Source organism: Rhinoderma darwinii, chromosome 7 (genome assembly GCF_050947455.1).
Source record: "Rhinoderma darwinii isolate aRhiDar2 chromosome 7, aRhiDar2.hap1, whole genome shotgun sequence".
Taxonomy (NCBI): Eukaryota; Metazoa; Chordata; class Amphibia; order Anura; family Rhinodermatidae; genus Rhinoderma; species Rhinoderma darwinii.
Window position 1 is genome coordinate 101,308,047 of NC_134693.1, and position 27,486 is coordinate 101,335,532.

General features: G+C 46.7%; 1 protein-coding gene across 1 annotated transcript; it reads right to left on the minus strand.

Annotated features, from left to right (window-relative positions):
• Window positions 1–23,944: 23,944 nt before the first annotated feature.
• Window positions 23,945–26,031, minus strand: LOC142657292 (protein BTG1-like). The gene is made up of 3 exons (XM_075832324.1): window positions 25,886–26,031; window positions 25,343–25,487; window positions 23,945–24,592 (listed from the first exon to the last, which is right to left on the minus strand). The coding sequence occupies exons 2-3, from the start codon at window positions 25,458–25,460 to the stop codon at window positions 24,249–24,251; spliced, it is 462 nt and encodes a 153-aa protein (XP_075688439.1). The 5' UTR covers window positions 25,461–25,487; window positions 25,886–26,031; the 3' UTR covers window positions 23,945–24,248.
• Between the last annotated feature and the right edge of the window lie 1,455 nt (window positions 26,032–27,486).

The window sequence follows — 27,486 nt, forward strand, 5'->3', positions numbered from 1 at the left end:
CTGTTTTCTCCTGAAAACAGTCTGTCTTTTCAGACGTAAATGACAGCTATCGTGTGCACATACCCTTAGGCCTCGTTTACATCTGAAAATAGGTCGTGATTACAATGGGAAAAACGGCGCTCTGTTCCGATGGTTTGAAAAACGGCCGCGTAAAAAAACGGCCGCGAAAAAGAAGTGCAGGTCACTTCTTGGGATGTTTTTGGAGCCGTTTTTCATAGACTCTATTGAAAACAGCTAAAAAAACGGCTGTAAAAAACGCTGCGAAAATCGTGAGTGGCTTAAAAAACATCTGAAAATCAGAAGCTGTTTTCCCTTGAAAACAGCTCCGTATTTTCAGATGTTTTTGAGTTTGCGTGTGAACATACCCTTAGGGTATGTTCACACGACAGCGTCCGTAACGGCTGAAATTACAGGGATGTTTTCAGGAGAAAACATCCCCGTAATTTCAGCCGTAATGGCATGTGCAGGCGCTTGAACACCGCGTACATTACGGACGTAATTGGCGCTGCTTTTCATTGGAGTCAATGAATAACGGCTCCAATTACGCCCCAAGAAGTGACAGGTCACTTCTTTGACGTGGGCGTCCATTTACGCGCCGTCATTTGACAGCGGCGCGTAAATATACGCCTCGTGTGAACAGACAAACGTCAGCCCATTGCTTTCAATGGGCAGATGTTTGTCAACGCTTTCAAGCTGCATTTTTCGGACGTAATTCGGGGCAAAAACGCCCGAATTACGTCCGTAATTAGTGTGTGTGAACATACCCTCAGGGTACGTGCACACACAAACTCAAAAATGTCTGAAAATACGGAGCTGTTTTCAGAGAAAACAGCCTCTGATTTTCAGGCGTTTTTGAAGCTGAAAATGAAGCTTCTTTAATTTGGAGCTTCTTTTGAGGCTTCTTTTGAGGCGTTTTTTGAGGCGTTCAATGGAAAATCAGCTCCAAAAAACGCCTCAAGAAGTGACATGCTACTTCTTTTTACGGAGAGGGTATGTGCACACGATGAGAGGCTTTTACGGCTGAAATGACAAACTGTTTTCAGGAGAAAACAGCTGCCTCGTTTCAGCCGTAAAAGCTCCTCCTCGTATTATGCGAGGCGTCTATGACGCTCGTAAATCTTGAGCTGCTCTTCATTGAGTTCAATGAAGAACGGCTCAAAATACGTTGCAAAGAAGTGCCCTGCACTTCTTTGCCGAGGCAGTCAATTTACGTGTCGTCGTTTGACAGCTGTCAAACGACGACGCGTAAATTACAGGTCGTCTGCACAGTACGTTGGTAAACCCATTCAAATGAATGGGCAGATGTTTGCCGACGTATTGTAGCCCTATTTTCAGGCGTATTTCATAGTTATATTCTGTCTGTAAGGGCAGATACACACGAACGTTGCGTTTTTGCGCGCGCAAACAACGCAGCGTTTTGCGTGCGCAAAAACCATTTGACAGCTGCGTGTGTCATCCGTGTATGATGCGCGGCTGCGTGATTTTCGCGCAGCCGCCATCATAGAGATGAGGCTAGTCGACGCCCGTCACTGTCCAAGGTGCTGAAAGAGCTAACTCTTTCAGCACCCTAGACAGTGAATGCCGAACACAATATCGAAAAACCTGTTAAAAAAAAGAAAAAGTTCGTACTTACCGAGAACTTCCCGGCCGTTGCCTTGGTGACGCGTCCTTGGTGACGCGCCTCTCTTGACATCGGGCCCCACCTCCCTGGATGACGCGCCAGTCCATGTGACCGCTGCAGCCTCTGCTTGGCCTGTGATTGGCTGGAGCTGTCACTTGGACTGAATTGTCATCCCGGGAGGTCAGACTGGAGGAAGAAGCCGGGAGTTTTCGGTAAGTCAGAACTTCGGTTTTTTTTTACAGGTTCATGTATATTGGGATCGGAAGTCACTGTCCATGGTGCTGAAACAGTTTAACTCTTTCAGCACCATGGACAGTGACTGTCTCCTGACGTCGCGGAGCGGAACATTTTTTGCCGGGTTCGGCCAAAACGAGTTCGGCCGAACCCGGTGAAGTTTGGTTCGGTTGGCCGTGTTCGCTCATCTCCAAGACACTCCGTTTGGATGCTTGGAAACAGAAAAGCACGTGGTGCTTTTCTGTTTACATTCATCCTTTTGACAGCTGGTGCGCGAATCACGCTGTTCGCACGGAAGTGCTTCCGTGCGACCTGCGTGGTTTTCACGCACCCATTGACTTCAATGGGTGGGTGATGCGCGAAATACGCAGAGTTATTGAACCAGTCAAACGCTGCGCAAAAAGCACGGACTGTCTGTACTGCCCCATAGACTTGTATTGGTCTATGCGTGGCGCGTGAAAACCACGCGGCCCGCACGGACCGAATACACGCTCGTGTGAATCCCCCCTAACTGCGTCTGATCAATGCTGTATTCTCTAGTATGGTCTGTAGCGTGATAATCCTCTGCAGAGCACTGTGCAGAACTGGTATCGGACCACTATATGGCCACTTTATGGCGATAGTATTGGTTATATTATCCTTTGTATAGTCGTAGCATACACTTGTCCCTGACTGAAAGAGCGAGTGTACACCTGTACCTGACTGTGTGTCAGTGCCGGTTTTAGAAAAAGTGTGGCCCTGGGCAAAGTTAATAGGTAAAAATGCTAAATTAGGGCCTATTTACATCTGCGTCGGGGTTCCGTTGATGGCTTCCGTCAGACCTTTCCTTCAGGGGAACCCATGAGCGCAAACCAAACTGAAATCATAGCTTTCTGATTGGATTACCACTGATTTGAATGGTAATGTTTCCATTGTAAATGGTTTCCGTGTGTCTCTGTTCCGTAAGGCTTTTGTTTTTTTTTGTGGAAACAATAGGGCAGTGGACTGCGCTATTAATTCCGTCCAAAATATAGCAACCTTACGGAATGGAGACAAACAGAAACCATTTGCAACAGAAGTATTACCATTGAAATCAACGGTAATGCAAACGGTAGCTATGGTTTCCGTTTGTCTCCGTTCCGTAAGGTTTCCGTTTTTTTTGATGGAATCAATAGTGCAGGTACAGGTGTACACTCACTCTTTCAGTCAGGGACAAGAGTATGCTACCACTATACAAAGGCTAATATATCCAATACTAGCGCCATACAGTGACCATATAGTGGTCCGATACCAGCATGCTGTTACTGAACACAACTCACTATTATAAGACCAATATTACCAATAATAATACATTATGAGGTCCAAATAATACCGCCACACCATAACCACATAGTGACTGAATAATACCCCCATACTGTTACTGAATAATACCAGCACACTGTTACTGAATGATACCGCCACACCATAACCACACAGTGACTACATAATACCCCCATACTGTTACTGAATAATACCAGCATACTGTTACTGAATGATACTGCCACACCATAACCACATAGTGACTGAATAATACCCCCACACTGTTACTGAATAATACCTCCACACCATAACCACATAGTGACTGAATAATACCCCCATACTGTTACTGAATAATACCAGCACACTGTTACTGCATGATACCGCCACACCATAACCACACAGTGACTAAATAATACCCCCATACTGTTACTGAATAATACCAGCATACTGTTACTGAATGATACTGCCACACCATAAACACATAGTGACTGAATAATACCCCCATACTGTTGCTGAATAATTCCACCACACCATAACCACATAGTGACTGAATAATACCCCCATACTGTTACTGAATAATACCAGCACACTGTTACTGAATGATACCGCCACACCATAACCACACAGTGACTACATAATACCCCCATACTGTTACTGAATAATACCAGCATACTGTTACTGAATGATACTGCCACACCATAACCACATAGTGACTGAATAATACCCCCACACTGTTACTGAATAATACCTCCACACCATAACCACATAGTGACTGAATAATACCCCTATACCGTTACTGAATAATACCAGCACACTGTTACTGCATGATACCGCCACACCATAACCACACAGTGACTAAATAATACCCCCATACTGTTACTGAATAATACCCCCATACTGTTACTGAATGATACTGCCACACCATAAACACATAGTGACTGAATAATACCCCCACACTGTTACTGAATAATACCACCACACCATAACCACTGACTGAATTATACCCCCATACTGTTACTGAATAAAAAACACCATACTTAGGCTGGATTTACACGAGCGTGTGCGTTTTGCAAAAGGCACTTAACAGCTCCGTGTGTCATCACCATATGATGTGCGGCTGCGTGATTTTCGCGCAGCCGTCATCATTATGACACTCTGTATGTTTGTAAAAAGAAAAGCACGTGGTGCTTTTCATGTTCTCAATCATACTTTTTACTGCTGTTACGCGAATCACGCGCGTCCCACGGAAGTGCTTCCGTGTGGTGCGCGTGATTTTCACGCACCCATTGACTTCAATGGGTGCGTGATACGCGTAAAAAGCACAAATATAGGACATGTCGTGAGTTTTACGCAGCGGACTCACGCTGCGCAAAAATCACGGACTGTCTGCACGGCCCCATAGACTAACATAGGTTCATGCGACGCGCGTGTAAATCACGCGCGTTGCACGGTCATATTACACGTTCGTGTAGATAAGCCCTTAGACCAATATTACCAACGTGTAGTGAGCATATAGTGGTATATGTCAGTTATACACAGGAGCACTGCAGACAATATAAGTGATTACAGCACATTTATATCTAGTGACTCACAGGTGATGTTTTCTCTGATTAGAGTCGTTCACCTTTTTTTCTCCATCCGGCCCAGACCACTGTAACAAATTATTCCAGCCACGACTCGTCTCTGCAGAATTTGACACACAGACATGTTGGTTTCTTGCTTTTCCAGCACCTTCCCCACTTATACCCCATCCTCTAACAAACTCGTAATCCACAGTGCACCAGATCCTCAGTGCTCGACACAATAAAAGTGCCCCATCAGTAACCATACCCCCTTTGTGCCCCCACAGTAATGATGCCCCCTTTGTGCCCCCAGTAGATAGCGTCATACGCAGCCCCCTGTAGATAGCGCCACACACAACCCGCCTGTAGATAGCGCCACACAGCCCTCCTCCTTATAAATAGTGCCATACAGCCCCCCTAGTAGATAGTGCCACACAGACCCCCCACTTTGTATAGTGCCACACCGCGCCCCCACTTAGTATAGTGCCACACAGCCCCTCTTGTATATAGTGCCACAGCCCTCCCTTGTATATAGTGTCAAACAGCCCCCTTGTATATAGTGCCACGCAGCTCCCCCTTGTATATAGTGCCACTGAGCCCCCCTGGTATATAGTGCCACACAGCTCTCCCCTTGTATATAGTGTTACACAGCCCCCCTTGTATATAGTGCTACGCAGCCCCCCTTGTATATAGTGCCACACAGCCCCACTCCCTTGTATATAGTGCCACACAGCCCCCTTGTATATAGTGCCACACAGCCCCTCCTAGTATATAGTGTCACCGCTACTCCTTGTATATAGTGCCACACAGCCCTCCCTTGTATATAGTGCCACACAGCATCTCCTTGTCTATAGTGCCACACAGCCCCCCCTTGTATATAGTGCCACACAGCCCCCTTGTATATAGTGCCACACAGCCCCTCCTTGTATATAGTGCTACACAGCCCCCCTGTATATAGTGCCACACAACCCACTCCATTATATATAGCACCACAAAGCCCCTTCTTGTATATAGTCCACATGGCCCCCCCTTGTATATAGTGCCACACAGCCCACCTGCCTTGTATAGTGCCACACAGCCCCTTTGTATATAGTGCCATACAGCCCCTCCTTGTATATAGTGTCACACAGCCCCTCCTTGTATCTAGTGTCACACAGCCCCTCCTTGTATATAGTGCCACACAGCCCTCTCTTGTATATAGTGCCATATAGCCCACATTTTATATAGTGCCAGTCAGCCCCCTTGTATATAGTGCTGCACAGCCCCTCACTTGTATATAGTGCCACACAGCCCCTCTTTGTATATAGTGCCACACAGCTCCCCTTGTATATAGTGCCACACAGCCCCTCCTTGTATATAGTGCTACACAGCCCCCCCTATAGAGTGCCACACAGCCCCCCTCCCTTGTATATAGTGCCGCACAGCCCCCCTTGTATATAGTGCCACACAGCCCCTCCTTCTATAGTGTCTCACAGACCCTCCTTGTATATAGTGCCACACAGCCTTCCCTTGTATATAGTGCCACATAGCCCGTCTTGTATATAGTGCCAGACAGCCCCCTTGTATATAGTGCCACACAGGCCTTCCCTTGCATATAGTGCTACACAGTCCCCCTTGTATATAGCTCTACACAGCCCCCTTGTATATAGCGCCACACAGCCCCCCTCCCTTGTAAATAGGGCCACGCAGCCCCCCTTGTATATAGTGCCACACAGCCCCTCCTTGTATATGGTGCCCCACACACAGCCCCTGCCACACACCCCCCCCCCATGTAGATAGTGTCACAAAGGCCCTTCTTGTATATAGTGTCACACAGCCCCTCCTTGTATATAGTGCTACACATCCCTCCTTGTATAGTGCTTCACAGCCCCCCTTGTATATAGTGCCACACAGCCCCTACTTGTATATAGTGCCACACAGCCCCCATTGTGTATAGTGCTACACAGGCCCCCTCTTGTATAAAGTGCCATCCAGCCCCCCTTGTATATAATGCTACATAGCCCACCACCCTTGTATATAGTAACACGCAGCCCCCTCCCTTGTATATAGTGCCACACAGCGCCCCCCCCCTGTATATAGTGCCTCACAGCCCCCTTGTATGTAGTGCTACACAGCTCCCTCCCCTTCCTTGTATATAGTGCCACACAGCGCCGCTCCCGTGTATATAGTGCCACACAGCCCCCCCTCCCTTGTATATAGAGATACACAGCAATCCCCTCCTATATATTGCCACACAGCCCCCCCCCCCAAATAATATTGTACATACCTTGCCCCGTTCCCGCGATGGACGGAGAGCTGCACAGGCTCCGATCAGGATGCATGCACAAACCAGGGTGATGCAGTGACATCATCATGCCAGCCTGCACAGGGAGTCTTCCCATCCCTTATAGGCTGCAGGCCTAACGTGGCCTGCAGCCTATAGTATTAATTTGTATCTGCGTCCTGAGGATGCAGATACAAGCTTATGTGGCTGTCGTTAGCACCGGGGCCCCCTCCGGTGGTAGCGACGCCACCGAGCATGAGGGGGCCTTTGCCATCCGGCCCTTAAATGTTATGGGTCGGGCGGCACAGGCTTCCTTGTGCCCCGTAGCAGCCACGGGAAGGGGGCCCTAAGAGGATGGGGGCCCTGGGCAATTGCCCAGTTTGCCCCTCCCTAACGCCGACCCTGCTGTGTGATTAGGTGTTTCTATGCTCTACTATTATTTTCCTTATGTTGACGGTGTGGTTTACATATTTAACCCCTTTAGAGACTGACAATTTTCATTTTTCATTTTTGTTTTCCATCTTCGCTTTCCAAGAGCCATAGACATAGCTGTATGAGGGCTTGTTGTTTGTGGGACGAGTTGTAGATTTTAATGGTACTGGGAAATCTGTAATGTTGCTCACCATGCGGTAAAAACGACATGTTAACTTTATTCTGTGGTTTCATATGATTAGAGCGATATCAAATTTATACTGTTCTTTTCATGATGTACTACTTTTAGGACACACACACACACACACACACACACGATTTCCCACAACGGATTGCATTGTAGCAAATCAGCAGAGTATTACAGGAGCAGCAGAGTGGATGAGATTTGAACAAATCTCATCCACACACAGTGGAAAAAATCAGCCGAGAAACCGGTCATAAATTGACCTGCAGTTTGTTTTTTTAATCCGCAGCATAAATTGACATGCTGCGGAATCTCCGCACTTCTGTTGCGGGTTTTAACCAGTGAATATAATGTGGAGGTAAAAGCTGCATCAAATAGTCAAATGTTGCAATTTTTATGGCGGAAAAGCTGCGATTCCACTGCAAAAGTCGCATTTCAGAAAAAAACAGCAAAACAGGTTTTGCTTCACAAATAATAAAAAGGTTCATACTTTCCCCTGGCCATTGTTCTAGGCATGCATCCCTCTGCTCTGAGTGCAGCTCGGCCTCCTGGGATGACGTTTCAAACCATGTGACTACTGCAGCCAATCAAGGGATGTAGCGGTCACATGGGCTGCAGTGTCATTGTAGGAGGCGGGGCTGTACTAAGAGCAGAGGAATGCACCAATTATTAACTTTTTTCTTCCTAGCAGTATTTCCACAGCGGATAAACACAAATTGGTGTGGTTTCTCAGGGTGGAATTCCCTGCATATTCCAGAACGGATAGGCTGTATACTTTTACACAGCGTATCCGCCCTGTGTGCATTTACATTGATGGAGCGTATATCCGCCTTGTGTGCACTTGCCCATACAAAGAAAATTCATACTGTTAAATAAAAAAATAGTTTTATGTCACCATATTTTGAGAAACATCACTTTTTTAATTTTTCCGTAGATGGAGCGGTGTGACGGCTTGTTTATATTAGTACAATTTCCAAGCTGTAGATTTTATTACTACCATTTAAGGATGCATAGGCCTTAATAATCACTTTTTATTCTATTTATTTTGGGAAGCAAGGTAACCAAAAAACAGCAATGCTTGCGTTGTGATTTTTTTTTTACGCCATTAACCCTGAAAGTTTAATGTGATATTTTACTAGTCTAGACTTTTATGGATGCTGCAATACTAATTATATTCAGTTTTTTTTAAACTTTTTTTTTGGTCCCCTTAGGAAACTATTCCATGCGATCTTAGATCACTCATAAAAAACAATGCAATAATGTATTGCAGTGCATTGCCTTTGTCTGTGCTCTAATATATATCTGGTAAGGCCTTCAAGAGGCCTCAGGCTGCCATAACAACCAATTGTTAACCTCGCTATTTTGTCAGGAGGGGCGATCCGGGACAAAGGGAGTCGGTGGACTATTGAAGGCCTCGAGGTCCGCCTCCATTGCCCAGAAGCAAGGCTTTACAGTATAGCACAGATAAAGGAAATACATAAGTAATGCAGGGTATTGCATGATCTATATCTATTTATCTATCTAACTATATTATTAATCTCCAGGATACTAAGAGGAAACCAGTGGTGATAGATCTGAAAACAGGCCTAGGCCAAATTTCCTGCCAATTTTGCTCCATGATCCCACAATCTTTTTTTTTTTTTTGTAAACAGAAACGATGACATGCCGTACACAACACGTTTTATCAGCAGCTAATCAGTGGCCGCAGCAATGACGTGCTCACCATACTTTCATCATGGTTGCAAACAGCGGTGGGGAATTTGAAAAGTTAATATGTGACTATTTGTTATTTTTAGTAAGGCCTCATGCACACGACCGTAGCCGTGTGCACGGCCGTGATTTTCGGGTCGGCCGGCTGCGGACTGTCAGCGGACTGTCAGCCGCAGGCCGCCCGCAAATCGTGGGACATGCACATGGCCGCGGCCATTGTTTTCAATGAGCCCGGACCGCAGAACCAGGCCGTAATAAGACATGCCCGTTCTTTCTGCGGTCCGGGCTCCCAGGCCGTGCAATGACTGCAAAAACTACGGTCGTGTGCACGGCCCCATAGAAAAGAATGGGGCCGCAATTCTCCCATGGATTTTCGGGGGAATTGCGGCCGCAAAAACACGGTCGTGTGCATGAGGCCTAAGGCCCCATGCACACGACCGTGTTTTTGCGTCCGCAATTCACCCGCAAATCCACGGGAGAATTGCGGACGCATTCATTTCAATGGGCCCATACACACTATCCGTGTTTTCACGGGTCTCCGCATGTCCGCACATCCGTGCCGCAGAAACTCAGGACATGTCTTATTACGGGCCGCAAATTCGATGCGGACATGCCAATAGAAGTCAATGGGCCCGTGGAAAATGCGGATACACCTCCGTGTGTCATCCGCAGTTTGCGGATTTGCGGAAGTGTTGCTAGGCGACGACCGGGAATGAGTTCCGTCGTCGTGAAGGCTGGAGACAGTGCAGGAAAGCAGCAGAGAGCAGCAGAGAGCAGCATGGCTTCAATTAGCGTGGAGAAGCTAATCATCCTGGTCCAGCACAAGCCCTGTCTATGGAATAAGCGCCTTGAAGAGTATGCTGACAGGAATCTGAAAGATCTTGCCTGGCAGGAGGTCTGCAGTGAGGTGCATCCTGAGTGGGAGAAGGCAACGAACGTGCAAAGGAAACGCATGGGTAAGTTTCACACCTTGATGCGGTTTCTGAGTACTCCTGTCATGTCATGTCATAATGAAATGCCTGAAGTTTTGATTGGTGGGGGTTGGATCACTGAAACACCCACCAATCTCTGAAATGAAGCTGCAGAAGTGCACGTGAGATTGTGGGGGTCTCATGCAGGGCCGCCATCAGGAATTTCAGGGCCCCCTACAGCTACATTTTCTGGGCCCCCCTACCGTGGCACCGCCTGTTAACGGTACTCCGTCCAGTACTATATCATGGTACCCAGGGCCGCCATCAGGGGGGGTATTAGGGGTACTGATGTGAGAGGCCCGGCCAAACCTAATTGAAAGGGGGGCCCGGTAAACTGCCGCGACTTGCCTTTGGTAGAAAAAAAACAGGCCCCTGCAATGGGGCCCGTTTTTTTCACCAAAAGAATGTCATGAGCTGCGGGCCCCCCTTTCAATTAGGTTTGGCCGGGCTTCTCACATCAGTACCCCTAATACCCCCCCTGATGGCGGCCCTGGGTAGCATGGGGGCCGTCAAACACCGCCGCCCGTGCGACCGATCACGCGCACCACGCAAACTCCCGCGCATGCGCACCGGCGACCGCCTGGAAGCGCGCACCGAATTTTGAGGCAGATTTTGACCTGCCCACACTATCTTGCCGCGTTTTTTGCCTGCGGCGATTGAGGACAGCAGACAGAAAACGCAGCGAAAAATGCATTTTCTGCCTCCCATTGATTTAGATGGCAGGTCAGAGGCAGAACCGCGGCAAGAAAGGACGTGCTGCTTTTTCTTTTTTCCGCGACTGGCTCCCATTGATTTCAGATTAAATCAATGGGAGGCGGTTTTGGAAGTTCTTTGGTGCTGATTCTGACGCAGTGTCCGAGTCAATATCAAGGGCCAAAAACTCTGCGAACTGGGCCTTATTGTTAGGGCTTATGCAGACGAACGTGTAATACGTCCGTGAAACGTGTGTGATTTTCACGCGCCTCGCACGGACCTATGTTAGTCTATGGGGCCGTGCAGACTGTCAGTGATTTTCACGCAGCGCGAGTCCGCTGCGTAAAACTCACGACATGTCCGATATTTGTGCATTGTTCGCGCATCACGCACCCATTGAAGTCAATGGGTGGGTGAAAATCACGCCCAGCACTTCCGCAGCCGTATAAACTATGAATGAAAACAGAAAAGCACCGCGTGCTACAAACATACAAACAGAGTGTCATAATGATGGCGGCTGCGCGAAAATCACGCAGCCGCGCATCATACGCTGCTGACACACGGAGCTGTTATGGACCTTTTGCAAGCGCAAAACGCCACGTTTTTGCGCGCGCAAAAAGCACACGCTTGTGTAAATCCGGCCTTAGGGTAGGAACACACTAGGCATGAACACTGCGGATTTTATGCAACACATTTTATTGTGGAAAATCCGCAGCGTATAACAGTCGCAGCAGAGTGGGTGAGGTTTGAACAAATCTCATCCACACGCTGCAAAAATAATGGACCTGCCGTGTGACTTTTTGGCTTTTTAAGTCGCATGTCAATGTATTCTGTGGGATCGCCGCTCCTCTGTTGCAGAAATGCTGCGGTTCTGCCGCAAAAATCACAAATGAGAAAAAAAAAAAAAGCCACTTTTTTAAATTTATAAAAAAGTTTAGACTTGCCCCGGCCGTAGTCCTGGTGACGCGATCCTCTATTCTTAGCGTAGCCCCGCCTCCTGTCATGACGTTTCATCCCATGTGACTGCTGCAGCGGTCACATGGTCTACAGCGTCATCCCAGGAGGCGGGGCTACGTTCAGAAGAGAGAGATGCGTCACTTAAACTACGGCCGGGGTAAGTCTAAACTTTTTTTTCCCTGCAGGATTCCCGCAGCGGACACGCCTCACCAAACCTGAGCCACTACTTGGTGCGGTTTTTCTGGCGGAATTCCCTGCGGCTACCGGGGCGGATAAGTTGTGTAGTTTTACTCAGCATATCCGCCTAGTGTGTCCCTTATGATGTCGCTCCTGGAGCTGCTGCCGGTCTCTAAATAGGCAGTTGGTCCAGTAGAATTTGGAATTATTTTTTTTTGTGAACCAGCTTAAAAAAATACAAAACTTTTGTGTTAGGGCCTGTTCACATCACCGTTCACTTCCGCTCCGGGGTTCCTTCTGAGGTTTCTGTCGGGTGAACCCCGCAACGGAAAGTGAAAGTGATAGCACAGCTTCCGTTTCCATCACCATTAGCGCAGTCGACTGCGCTATTAATTCCGTCCGAAAACCAGCCGGAATGGTGACGAACCACCGCTCCGGGGTTCCGTCTGAGGTTTCTGTCGGGTGAACCCCGCAACGGAAAGTGAAAGTGACAGCACAGCTTCCGTTTCAGTCACCATTGATCTCAATGGTGACGGAAACATCGCTAATGGTTTCCGTTCGTCACCATTCCGGCTGGTTTTCGGACGGAATTAATAGCGCAGTCGACTGCGCTAATGGTGATGGAAACGGAAGCTGTGCTATCACTTTCACTTTCCGTTGCGGGGTTCACCCGACAGAAACCTCAGACGGAACCCCGGAGCGGAAGCGAACAGTGATGTGAACAGGCCCTAACACAAAAGTTTTGTATTTTTTTAAGCTGGTTCACAAAAAAAAATAATTCCAAATTCTACTGGACCAACTTCCTATTTAGAGAGCGGCAGCAGCTCCAGGAGCGACATCATAAGGGACACACTAGGCGGATATGCTGAGTAAAACTACACCGCTTATCCCGGGAGCCGCAGGGAATTCCGCCAGCAAAACCGCACCAAATAGCGGCGCAGGTTTCGTGAGGCGTGTCCGCTGCGGGAATCCTGCAGGGAAAAAAAAGTTTAGACTTGCCCCGGCCGTAGTCCTGGTGCCGCATCTCTCTCTTCTGAACGTAGCCCCGCCTCCTGGGATGACGCTGTAGACCATGTGACCGCTGCAGCAGTCACATGGGATGAAACGTCATGACAGGAGGCCGGGCTGCGCTAAGAATAGAGGATCGCGTCACCAGGACTACGGCCGGGGTAAGTCTAAACTTTATCAATTTAAAAAAGTACCTTTTTTTTCTTCTCTTGTGTGATTTTTGCGGCAGAACCGCAGCATTTCCGCAACAGAGGAGCGGCGATTCCACAGAATACATTGACATGCTGCGGCTTAAAAAGCCAAAAGCCACACGGCAGGTCCATTATTTTTGCAGCGTGTGGATGAGATTTGTTCATATCTCACCCACTCTGCTGCGACTGTGATACGCTACGGATTATCCACAATAAAATGTGTTGCATAAAATCCGCAGCGTTCATGCCTAGTGTGTTCCTACCCTAAGGCCGGATTTACACAAGCGTGTGCTTTTTGCACGCGCAAAAAACGTGGCGTTTTGCGCATGCAAAAGGTCCATAACAGCTCCGTGTGTCAGCAGCGTATGATGCGTGGCTGCGTGATTTTCGCGCAGCCGCCATCATTATGACACTCTGTTTGTATGTTTGTAGCACGCGGTGCTTTTCTAATTTCATTCATAGTTTATACGGCTGCGGGAGTGCTGGGCGTGATTTTCACACACCCATTGACTTCAATGGGTGCGTGATGCGCGAACAATGCACCAATATAGGACATGTCGTGAGTTTTACGCAGCGGACACACGCTGCGTGAAAATCACTGACAGTCCGCACGGCACCATAGAGTAACATAGGTCCGTGCGAGGCGCGTGAAAATCACGCACGTTGCACGGACGTATTACACGTTCGTCTGAATAAGCCCTAACAATAAGGCCCAGTTCGCAGAGTTTTTGGCCCTTGATATTGACTCGGACACTGCGTCAGAATCAGCACCAAACAACTTCCAAAACCGCCTCCCATTGATTTAATCTGAAATCAATGGGAGCCAGTCGCGGAAAAAAGAAAAAGCAGCACGTCCTTTCTTGCCGCGGTTCTGCCTCTGACCTCCCATCTAAATCAATGGGAGGCAGAAAATGCATTTTTCGCTGCGTTTTTTGTCTGCTGTCCTCAATCGCCGCGAGCAAAAAACGCAGCAAAAAAACGCAGCAAGATAGTGTGGGCAGGGCAAAATCTGCCTCAAAATTCTTTAAGGAATTTTGAGGCAGATTTTTTTTTGCCTGCAAAATACTGTGTAAACAGGGCCATACATAAACAACACTTTGAGATAATTTACTCACTGTCAGAAGAGCTGCTCCCACTCCAGTCCTCTTCCGGCGATGTCTTCCAGGGGAGGTCTTCGGTCCAGACGTCCAGTCCTTCACCTCCAGCCAGGCTCCAGGTAAGTTTTGTCCATGTGTGTCCGCGGCTGCGCGCGCTTCGTTCGCGGGTGCGCGCGCGGCCGGTCGCGGGTGCGCGCGCTTCGTTTGCGGGTGCGCGCGCGGTCGATCGCGGGTGCGCGCGCGGACGGTCTCCAGTGCGGGCGTTCGTGGATGCGCTCGCGAGTGCGCACGCGCGGCAGTTTCATTGTGCGCGCGATCGGGTGCGCGCGATCGGGCGGACGGTTTGACGGCCCCCCATGACGAGGGGAGGGGGCCCGCAGCAGCAGCAGCAGCAGCAGCAGCAGCTCACGACATTCTTATGGTGAAAAAAACGGGCCCCATTGCAGGGGCCCGTTTTTTCCTACCAAAAGAATGTCGAGGCAGTTGCCGGGCCCCCCTTTCAATTAGTTTTGGCCGGGCCCCTCACACCACTACCCCTAATACCCCCCTGATGGCGGCCCTGGTCTCATGGCTCGGACCACCACCGATCAAAACGTGACATGTCACTATGAGGGTATGTTCACACACACTAATTACGGACGTAATTCGGGGGTTTTTGCCCTGAAGTACGTCCGCTAAATACGCCGCAGTAGCGTGGACAAACATCTGCCCATTGAAAGCAATGGGCTGACGTTTGTGTGTTCAAGCGAGGTGTATATTTACCCGCTGCTGTCAAATTACGGCGCGTAAATATACGCCCGCGTCAAAGAAGTGACCTGTCACTTCTTCTGCCGTAATTGGAGACGTTATTCATTGACTCCAATTAAAAGCAGCGCCAATTACGCCCGTTCAAGCGCCTGCACATGCCTTTACAGCTGAAATTACGTGGATGTTTTCTCCTGAACACATCAACGTAATTTCAGCCGTTCAGCTGTCGTGTGGGCACGGGCAGACGTGGTTGAATTGATGTTGAATTAAATGAGAAAACAGAAAACTGTGGCAAGTACGCAGTCGTTTCTGCAACGTCTCAATTACCTGTCAAATATGCAAATGTTGGTGCAGATTTGTTGCGTAAACGCCCCAAATCTGCACCAACATTTTCAGCAAAAAAATTTCCTAAGATCTAGTAATGTACACTTCAAATATGTTGATCTGTGATTGTTTTATTTTATATCATAGTTGGATACGTGAAAACACGATGGAACACATGCCGTGACCAATTTAAGCGTGAGCTGAATGACAAGGGGAAGAGCGGAGACGGACGGCAGAAAAAAAGACCATACCTGTACACAAAACAGCTGTCGTTCCTTCTGGATGTCATGCAGGTTGGCCCGTAAGTATTGCTTATATACTTTGATCATTGTAGTCTGGCCATGTAGTCAGTGGCGTAACTACCGCCGTAGCAGCCGTAGCGACTGCTACGGGTACCGCGGCATGAGGGGGCTCCACCATGTCCGGAGGCTCCGCTAGCAGCCGCTATGGCTGCTACAGCGGGACGCCACTGAACACTACGGCAGAGCAGGTAGGTATCTCCCCGCTCTGTCATTAAACAAAAGACATGTATCCCCTATCCACAGGATAGGGGATACATGTGTTATCGCTGGCATTGACAGGGAGAACGGGGGACTGAAAGTACCCTGAACTTCTCCATCACAAACCCCATACTTCCGGCCTGTGTCCGCAGCTCCGTAGAAATGAATGGAGCGAGGGTTGCGCTTGTGCGCATGCGTAACGAGCGCTCCTTTCTCTTTTATTGAGCTGTGCAGACGCCGGAACTCAGAGGTTAGTCATGTAGAACTTCAGGGGACTTTCAGTCCCCCGTTCTCCCTATGGCTGCCAGCGATCACACATGTATTTGTAGGACACACTATAGGTCGCATTTTTTATGGGGGGGGAGGGGGGCCTGTATGGCGTTAGCGCCATACAGCCCCCTCTGTAGATAACGCATGACAGTCCCCCTATAGATAACACCATACAGTCCCCCGGTAGATAATGCCATACAGTGTACAGTGGGGTGCTATATGGCGTTATCTACAGGGGTGGGGGGGCTGTAAAAAAGGCACTATCTACAAGGGGGGGGGGTTGTGTGACACCCAGTGTAGGGTGGGCCCCAGTCAAAAGTTTGCTAGGCGGCCCAGTCTTTCCTAGTTACGCCCCTGCATGTAGTGATGCATGTGAGTATGTTAAAAGAGTACGTATTGGTGTGGCCAATTATACGGTCTATTCAAGCACATAATTCCCTCTAGGCAGCCCATCGGATAAGCTGCATATGTTTGCATAGTGTATTTGCCCTGCTGTAGACATGACGTTAAATTACTACTAAAATTCCCTAACATTATGTTTTCATTTTCCAACAGAACCAAGGATAATCTGGAGGCAGAAGACTCTGATGCCACTCAAATAGAAGAGGCTGACGTAGGTTTGGGGATTGCTAGGTCCACTTCCACTCCAGTGCCTGCTGAAAATACAACAGTGGATAATCCAGTCTGTGCCACGGAACCGGAAGACGAAATTATACCCCGAGGTAAACGCCAACGTTCTGCCAATAAAGGTCCAACATGTACAGAGCCAAGGCAGGCGGTCGACTTGCGGGTTTTAGAACACCTGGAGAAAAGAGCGACAGAAACCGAAGAGGGCACCTTCTGTCACGCTCTTTCAAATATTCTAAAAAGAGTGCCAATTGAGAGGCAGATCAGGTGCCAAACAGCCCTAATGGAAGTGGTCGAAATTTTTGCAACACATCCTGACCCACGTGAAATCCATCATGCCATAGAGTTTCATAGGCGGGGGTGTGATGGAAGCACCTTCCGCTCTGTCCCTCCAGCACCTGCAGCAACCGCTCAAGCCAGTCGGCAGTCACCATATGAAGGCTCAATGCCACTATTCAGTGAAGATCGTCCAGGGTATGGCATGCCTGGACCTTCGCAACAGCAATATCGGCACATGCAGCAGGGGGAGGCTGTTCCACTACCCCATTATGACCCTGCACCTTCTCAATCATTTTATAATTTATAATTTGTTCAAATTATATAGTTTTGTTTTTGTTTCATGACACTGTTTTGTGCAAAGAATAAAATAAGTTTATAGTTAATTATGTGTTTGTATTTCTTATTATTGAAAAACATAATGAGGTATTGGTTTGCATTTCGGCCGAATGCAAAGAATCACATTTTTTTTTTTTTAATTAATACATAATTTTAAAAAAAAACGACAGAAATACATTAGCTCGCAACCCGCGTCAAGGGTCCTCATTCTCTTGCGAGTCCCTACTCTACTACTGCAACTTTAACTACTAACATTTGTAACATAAAAACAGTAAATACAACAGTCCCTATTAAATTTTAATTTGGCAGACGAAGCACATCCCTTTGCCAATGAACTGCTCCCTCAGGTGATACAAAATAGTCTGTATACAAATTACGGACTGCCAGTCCAGACACTCCAGGTCTTCCATGTTGTGTGTAGTCCAAAGCGATGGAATTAGTTGAGAAATGGTTCAGCTCTGCGTCCACTGCTGACTCATGAATCCTCAGAAAATTGTGGAGGACAACACAGGCTTGGATAACCTTTGTCACATTTTCAGGATTCATCTGAATGGAGCTCTGGAACACACGCCACTTGCTGCTTAGAATTCCGAAGGCGCACTCCACATACCGTCTCGCACGGGTAAGGCGGTAGTTAAAAATGCGCCTCCGTTCATCTAGGGAATGGACGCATCAGGTGAGGGGACAGTCCGAAACCTTCATCACCCATAATGACAAAGGGTGCTGGTGGTCCTGTAGATCCTGGAAGGTGTCTAGGTTCCGGAAGGTCGAGCTGGTTAGATGCAAGCCGTTCACCCATTCTGGAAGCCCTGAAGATGCCAGCATCCGCAGAGCTTCCATAGGCCCCAATATCGACAATTATAAACAGATAGTCACTGTCAGCCAAGGCCAACAGCACCACCGAGAAAAACTGTTTATAATTGAAATACTGAGACCCTGAGTGAGCAGGCTTTTTTACGCGGATGTGCTTACCATCCAGCGCACCAACACAGTTGGGAAACTGTGCTGATTCTAAGAAGCCATCGGCAATCCGAATCCAGTCCTCAGGCTTGGGCTTTGGCATCACTGCTGCTCGAAGTTGCTGCCAGATGACTTCGCAGGTAAGCTTGACAATCTTAGAAATAGTGGAGCACCCCAGCAGAAAATGGAAATGTAGCGATGCAAAGGAGTTGCCGGTGGCAAGAAATCTGTAAAAAAATATATATATATATATATAAAAATATGCACATACAGGAAAAATATCTGCAGCACGGTGACATGGCGGCAATATGAACAGGGGACAAGTATACTAATATTGTTTGCAGGGTACAGACATGTCGTAAAAGGGGATTTAGGTTTTCTTACCTCAGAGTGACGATCAGGCGTTCCTCTGGAGAAATGCAACGTCTCATGGTGGTGTCCTTGAAGATGAGTCCAGGACGAAGGTCCGCCAGCAGACAGTCAAAAGTTTGAACGGACATACGGCAGTAGCTGAGGAACTTGTCCGGGTGCTGCCGCAGGTCTGAGTACAGCATGTTAAAATGCCCCTTCCTAAGCCGTTGGGAGACAATGGGGTGAACCCAATATCTCCTCCTCCTCCTCGGTTCTTCGTCCAGCATTGGTGGTTGCTGTCCAAATCGCCTGGAGAGGAGCCAGTACAGGAGTACATCATCCACATCATCAGAAGACATCTTCGCAGTGAGGAACTGACAAAAACCCCAGCTAAATCAGCAGCGCAATCTCACAGAACTCGCACAAAGCAAAGATCAGGAAAAATGCACAAGGAAATGGCTCCTGAGCGATCATGTGACCTTCTAAAGGGGTTGGAGCAAGCTTTTGACATCCTGTTTAAATTAGCCTTTTTTTTTTTTTTTTCATCCGCATTTTGCGGATTACATACGGATGAACTGTGGATGACATTTCACGGAACACGGTCCTGGAATTTGCGGACCAGAAAACACTACGGTCGTGTGCATGAGGCCTAAGGGTATGTTCACACGCTTAACAAAAAAGTCTGAAAATACGGAGCTGTTTTCAAGGGAAAACAGCTCCTGATTTTCAGACGTTTTTTGAGCAACTCGCGTTTTTTGCAGCGTTTTTCACTGCGTTTTCACGGCCATTTTTGCAGCTGTTTTCAATAGAGTCTATGAAAAACGGCTCCAAAAACGTCCTGCACTTCTTTTGACGAGCCGTCATTTTACGCGCCGTATTTTGACAGCGACTGGTAAAATAAAGGTTCGTGGGAACAGAACATCGTAAAACCCATTGCAAGCAATGGGCAGATGTTTGCAGACGTAATGGAGCCTGTTTTTCAGGCGTAATTCCAGGCGTAAAACGACTGAATTCCCTGAAAATAGGTCGTGTGAACATACCCTAACAGGCAGCATATACTGTGATTTTTATTTTAAAGAGACGCTGTCACCACATTATAAGTGCCCTATTTTCACGTGCGTTGCCCGTAGCTATATTAGTCAATGGGGCCGTGCAGACATGGCAGCGTTTTTTGCGCAGCGTTGCTCCGTTGCAAAAAACTCACGACATGTCCGTTGATTCTGCGTTTTCAACGCATCATGCACCCATTGAAGTCAATGGGTGCGTGAAAACCACGCATGTCGCACGGAAGCACTTCCGTGCGAACTGCGTGTTTGCGCAACAGCTGTCAAATGGGTGAATGTAAACAGAAAAGCACCACGTGCTTTTCTGTTTCCGAACATCCAAACGGAGTGTCTTTGCGATTAGCGAAGCCGGACAAGCGAACCGAACTTCACCGGGTTCGGCCGAACTCGATTTGGCCAAACCCGGCAAAAAAATTATCGGTACGCGACGTCAGGAGATAGTCACTGTCCATGGTGCAGAAAGAGTTAAACTGTTTCAGCACCATGGACAGTGACTACCGATCCCAATAAACATGAACCTGTAAAAAAAAAAAGAAGTTCTGACTTACCGATAACTCCCGGCGTCTTCCTCCAGTCTGACCTCCCGGGATGACAATTCAGGCCAAGTGACAGCTCCAGCCAATCACAGGCCAAGCACAGCCTGCAGCGGTCACATGGACTGGCGCGTCATCCAGGAAGGTGGGGCCCGATGTTCGAGAGGCGCGTCACCAAGGACGCGTCACCAAGGCAACGGCCGGGAAGTTCTCGGTAAGTACGAACTTTTTCTTTTTTTCACGGCATTCACTGTCGAGGGTGCTGAAGGAGTTAGCTCTTTCAGCACCTTGGACAGTGACGGGCGTCGACTAGACTCATCTCTATGATGGCGGCTGCGCGAAAATCACGCAGCCGCGCATCAGACACGGATGACACACGCAGCTGTCAAATGGTGTTTGCGCGCGCAAAACGCCGCGTTGTTTGCGCGCGCAAAAACGCAACGCTCGTGTGAATCCGGCCTAAGAACGCGATGCTGCTGTGTAAATTAATGGAGAGGAGTGCATGATGCTGATTGGTCACTGATTGGTCAGCGTCATACACTACCCTGTACAACGCCCACTTGGTCGAAAGTAAAAACACGCCCACTTGGGCATTAAGAAACTCATTAGCATAAAGCTAAAAATCGCTAATAAAGTGGTTTAAAATAGATATTTTTTCTAAATAAAAAGCATCACTGTCACCTACATTATAGCGCCGATCTCCTTATATAGGAGATAGGGAACTTATAATGTGGTGACAGCCTCTTTAAACTTCTAAGAAAATCCCATTAAGATGTATAAATATACATTTTTAGAATTCAGTTAGGCCTCATGATATACTGTTTAGAAGAGCTATTTTCAATTTTTTGACATGGTAGGTAAAAGTTAAAGTGTCCCTCCAATGTTACGCTCCCGTTCAATTTGAAATCGAGCGTGGATAGCTGCAATTGCACACTGGGCGGTACAGTGCCGAGGCCACTGTACAACGCCCATCAAGTATCGTGCACAGGTCCTATTAACCCCTTAATGACATGACCAATATTTGTTTTTTCATCTTAGGCCTCATGCACACGACCATAGCCATGTGCACGGCCATGATTTTCGGGTCGACCGGCAGCAGCATTTTCTATGAGCCTGGACCTCAAAACACCGCCGTAATAAGACATGTCCGTTCTTTTTGCGGTCCAGGCTCCTGGGCCATGAACGGACTGTGGAAACCACGGTTGTGTGCATGGGCCCATTGAAATGAATGGGGCTGCAATTCACCCGCGGGTGAATTGCGGCCGCAAAAATAAGTTTGTGTGCATGGGGCTTTAGTGTTTTTCTCCACGCCTTCCAAAAGCCATAACTTTGTTGTTTTTTTTACATAGCCGTACGAGGGCTTGTTTTTTGTGCGACATGTTGTAGTTTTTCATGGCACCGTCTAATGTACCACATAATGTACTGGGAAACTGGAAAAAAAATGTGTGGGGTGAAATGGGCAAAAACAGTGATTCGCCATTTTTTTTCCATCTATTACTTTTTATTTCATTTTTTTGGGGAGCTAAGCTAACCAAAAAACAGCAATTTGGGTGTTTTAGATAACTATAATGTTATATTGTAATAGTTCTGACTTTTACGGACATGATGATACCATTTATATTAACTTTTTTTAACATTACTTTGAACTTTTAATATATATTATTTTTTTTAACAAGTCCCTAGGGGACTTGGATCGCTTATATGATATACTGCAATTCTAATGTGTTGCAGTATATCGTGTTTCTTACAGTGTCCTCTGAGGCCCCCAGGCTGCCATGACGACCATTGGCACATCACAGGGGGCCGCCCCCCTCATTCTAAGGCTTTAGCTGCCTCAATTGACCGTGTCATCTAAGGGGTTAAACGTGCAGGATGAAAGTGATCTTTGATTCCACCTGTTGCAGTGAGGTGTTGGCTGTATTACACAGCCGTCAATTGCTAAGTATGGAGCGAGCTCAGCTCTTAAACCCGCTCTATACTTCCCCTTAACGGCTGCCACGTACATTTGTAGCATGACGTTAAGGGGTTAATTAGAATGCGCTCGATTCTTGCTGGGCCTTGTACAGTTGCATCGTCAACTGTATCACCCAGCATGCAGTTGCAGCTCTCCACAACCCAATATCAGGGAGAGTAACATTGGAGGGACTGGTCTTTTAGTGTGTGCCCCCACTGCCAGGCCCAGACTAATTGTTTGATTCTCATGATGTTTTAGATATGGGCCTTATTGTATGTCACGTTTTTGATGGTCCTATCCTATTTTAGGAATAGTTATATGTATTCAACTGGGATCCTTATTGGGGCTTCTCATGTAGTCTGGCAGGTCTGATCTAGTTTGGGGTTCATGCACACTTTACAGTGTATCTTATTGTGGATCACTCTTTGTACTCTTGTATACAAGGCTTTTAACGTGTTTGTCTTTTTTGGCGTCAATAAAATTTTGCTATCGTTTTGATATATCTTTGGATGTGCATATCCGTTGTTTTGCCCCACTTTCTTCTTTCTTAGGGCATGGATTGTGCACTTCTCATATAGTTAGTGTGCTTGCCCATTCCAGTTTTTCTTTTGGACACTTGAAGCTGGACACACATATGAAAGTGTTTAGCCAACTTCCTTTTTTAGGGAGATGGAAAGAATGGCCCTGCCGGACACCTCTGGTAGTGCTTATAGCCTAGGGGAATAAATTATCCTTTCCCCTGAAAGTAAAAGGGGCCCCGTACACATTAGACTGTTGGCCAATCAATGGATTAAAGGGGTTGTCTAGGGATTTAAAAAAAAAAAAATGCCACAGCTGTCTGTGTTCACTAGAATGGCAATGAACTGCAATACCAAATACAGCCTATGGACAGACATGGTGCTGTTTCTAGGAAAGAAAATTATCAGATAAAACATAGAAAATATGCAGCACCCACTAATTTATAATAGTGGCGTCCAGAGCATCACACCTAGGCTAAATAGTGGTACAAACAGATACTCTTTCTGCTACTGTCTGTAATAGCCAGTAACATAACAATGTGTCCAGCTCCAGGGGAGGTTGCTGCCATCTCGAGGAATACGTAGATTGTAAGCTCTTATGGTCAGAGACTTCTCCCCTTTTTGCTCATTTGTTCTGAATATTTGACATTTTACTTGTTTTCTACTTCCCTAATTGTAAAGCACCGCAGAATATGTTGGCGCTATAAAATAAACATCAAGGCAAAAAAATTATTTTAACTTTTCTCTTGGAGTTGCACTTTAACTTAGAAAAGAGGACACCCCACAAATAATGTGAAATGAGAGGACCGTATTTACACACCCTCTGCCAGCGGCGTAACTATAAGGGGTGCAGAGGTTGTTCGCACCCAGACCCTGGAGCCTGTGGGGGGCCCAAATGGTCTCTGCCCAATACAAATAGAACAGTACTACAAGTGACGCATGATTGTTTAGGGGCCGGTTACAGATTTTGCATTGGGGCTCAGGAGCCTCAAGTTACGCCTTCTGCCCTCTGCAGTCACAGCATACCATATGGCTTTAGAAATATCACGTTTGATACGTTAATAAAAAAGCCACTTGTCCTGGTAATAATAAAAGAAACGATAAAACATATTTGTTTTTTATTAAAAAGAGTCAAGGGTAATCCCAAAATATAAATTTTCTCTTGACTCAATATTTCATTTACAATGTACAATTCCACATGGGGGGGGGGGGGGATTACTAATAAGAGCTTTATACTCCCAATGACATTTCTATGCTCACCTTTAACACAAAGAAAGGAGATGCCTGGCAGTGCTACAATTTAATGTCTATGTGCTGAGGAGGGGACAGTTCAATCTCATCTAACTTTATGAGGACGAGGAGAGATAAAAAGGGAAACCAACATAATTGTACAATTTAACTGTATATTTAACTAGAAACAGTCATCATGCTGTAATTTTTGGAGGGACTGTGTCGTCCCATCCGAAGTACGTCTTTGCAGCTGGAGTGGGTTTCCAAAGGCTTGCCCACTGCTGGTGATCCTTCATACAATACACAGATAGATCCATCTTCTCCAATACGATAGGAAACTTCAAATGGGTCGACCCACATTGTGAGCTCACTGGGAAGAAGCTGGAACAGTCTCCAGTGGCTCAGGCCAATATGTCCAGCTGCGCGACCTATCAAGGGGTCCATTTTATGGTTGATTCTTAAACAGCGATAGCCTGATCCTCTGAATGGAACCTGAGGAAACCAGTGATGTTTATAATGATCTGTTGGAAACAAAGAGGAGTGGGAGTGGGGAGGTGGAAGAGGAGAAGTGGGAGTGGGGAGGTGGAGGAGGAGAAATGTGAGGGGGTGGGAGAAAGGAGGAAAAAAAACAACAACATTAGCAACTATTCATTACAATATAACTATTCAATCCTCGGTCTAATTCTAAAATGTATTGGAGTATCCAATCGCTCGATTAAGATTAGTTCCAAATTAACTCCTTTGCATAAAGCCCAGGGCTCGGTGAATCCCAGTAGGCCCCTGGCAGGGTTGACAAATTGATTTGTTGCTATAAATTGCAATGTTTTGTGGGCTACAATGTGTCAATCTGTATCCAGCTACACCCACCTATCAATATTTTATAGTTTGGATAAGTCAAACACTGCACAAGTTTGATGGCAAAGAGACAATAAAGGATCTGTACAGAAATTAGGACAAACACATAATAAAGGTTGATACAACTTAAGTAAATAGAATATACAGAATAAGAAAATACAGAAAACTTAGATGCTTTTTAGCCCATCCAGGGTTTTTATGGTCCACAACAACAACAAATTGTTTTTGAGTGTCTCATAAATAACATAACATAAATAACCTAGTCCAACAGACTAAATCAAGTCAACAAAAGTATCACATGTCCTAATAAATACACAAAGGATTCATTCTGCTTCCCCTTTATGTAGCACCTACATCTTGAGCAGCACATAGGTGGAAAGATACAATATACCATATGTTTTGCACGGGCTTCTTACCTTTCAAGGACTCTTGCAAGGACTGGCAGAACTGTTGCAATTGATTCTCCTCAATAAGCCCGCTTTGTTTGAGGAGCTTGGTGATGAAAACAGCAGCTTTTGAGATTTCAGTCTTCATTTTGCCCCTTAGGTTCCTGGTCCGAGACTAACACAAAGATTCTATGAATATCATACAACAATTTTATTCTATCCTAGAAATGTAGAGCAAACTGATCATGGGATTTGGGTGAAAATATTAAAGATTTGATCAATCTATTTCTTTAAACCTTTGTAGCACAGTTCACAGGATCTTGTTATTTATCAAAGGATCAGACCCCAAATGTTTCCTAGTGGTCTGTTTTGGCTAATAATGAGTGGGGTAAAGAGCACAACTGCCCCTAGCCTGGCCACAGCTGGATTCTGTGTTTTCCAGGAAGAGTAGAGGGAGGTCCTATACTGTTGACGACGTGTGGAAGAGGTCGGGTTACAAAGTGATTAAATTGTCAGTGTTTTTCCCTTCGTTGCCTCCCCCCTAAAGGCCTTCACTTTACTAAGGGTTCTTGCCTTATTGTAGAAGACGGTTTAGGCAGCGATTTAAGCTTTCCCTAACGTCCTAGCTTTTCTAAACCCGTCAGCACGACTAGACAAGCGGAGGAAGCGTATAGCGTTCTTCGCTGCACAGCCAAGGGTAAACAAGAGGGAGGCGGAGTCACGGAAACACCACTCCCCTCTGACGTCACAATGGAATCGAATCAGCACGTCTGCACAGGTTTGTTACAATGTATAAATAAACAAACGAAACGTTCTGACACGTCACGGGCGAGGAATCTGCCTAGCAACAAGTGGGAGTGGGCGGCTGGCGAGGGGGAGTCTGCTTAGCAACAGGTAGAAAGTAGGGTGAGTGAAGCCGCAACTTCCTTTGTAACTTCTACCAATAAGGCTCGCCGTCTTTAACATGGAGTGATTGTTGCCATGAGTGGTCTTTATCCTTCTACGTGGTAAATTGAGGAGAAATTCATAAAAGTCCACACCCTTCAGATGGTTTATCCTGCAATGAGAAGTCAACAAATAATAATTCTGTATGGAAGGCGTTAATCCACCTGAAATGATAAAGTTTCCCAAAATGCTGCAATATCTCATTATGTGTAGATAGAAATATCATGACTGTACAATATCAGTCATGTAGAAGTAAAGCTTCTCCTAAGGGTCCATTCAGACTGTGAGGTTAAAACCGCAGCTGCAAACCACATGCGTTTTTACAGCAATTTGGTGTGATTGTCGAATGTGTTTTTTTTTTCTATGCGGTCCTATCCGCAACATGTGAATGGACCCCGAGTATATCAGCCGCACACCGAGCTCCCTTGCAGTTTTACCAGAAATCGGCTGGGTTTTTTTTAATAACGTCTGCATGTTTTTTGCAGGTTAAACTGATGTTTACTTACAAAAATACAAACCGAGCTGATATGCGGTAAAACTGAATGGTGGCCCGGTGTAGCCTTCATGTGTCCCCACCCTTAGGCTATGTTTACACGGCGGATTTTGCTTGGCGGGTCCCATCACAAAATCCACCGCAGAATTTCTACTCCCATTCACTTCAATGGGAGGTTTAGGCGGAATCCGCCCGCAGATCGGGCAGGACGCTTCTTTTGACCGCCAGCTGAAGAAATCAGCCAGCAGGAAAAAGAAGCATCCGACTCCCATTGATGAATGGGAGGTGGAATCTTGCAGTGTAATTAGCAAAAATTCCGCCATGTGAACAGGGCCTTTAAAGGATAATTGTTAGTATAGTTTTCAAATCATCTTTACATTCTTAAGGTAGGGCGACAAGGCATCTTTGGCTGCGGCACAGGTTGCACAGCCAAAGATCGCTCTGTGATCACTTTGTTGCACTGCGTGTGTCAATGTAACTAAAGTGAATGTTGCCGCGTTTAATCCGCTGGTTGCGTAAAAAATCCAAACTTGAAGGAATGGCCATATTTACACCGACCCATTTACTTAGATGCACAACACACCGATTTTTGGCTGTGCGACCTGTATTGCGGCCAAAGTTACCGCGTAGCACTAGGCTTAAAAATAACAGTGTCATGAATAATTAATAAATACCCTGTTCACTCTTTTAGTTCTTTACCATTGGGTATCCGTCGTTCTTTGATGGTTAAGGTGGC

What these genes read in the sequence shown, in the direction of transcription:
- LOC142657292 (XM_075832324.1), bottom strand. Translation starts at nt 25,460, where the DNA reads ATGAAGACTGAAATCTCAAAAGCTGCTGTTTTCATCACCAAGCTCCTC. An exon ending in CTTGCAAGAGTCCTTGAAAG is followed by an intron (nt 24,593 to 25,342) that starts GTAAGAAGCCCG and finishes TGTTTCCAACAG; the next exon opens with ATCATTATAAACATCACTGG.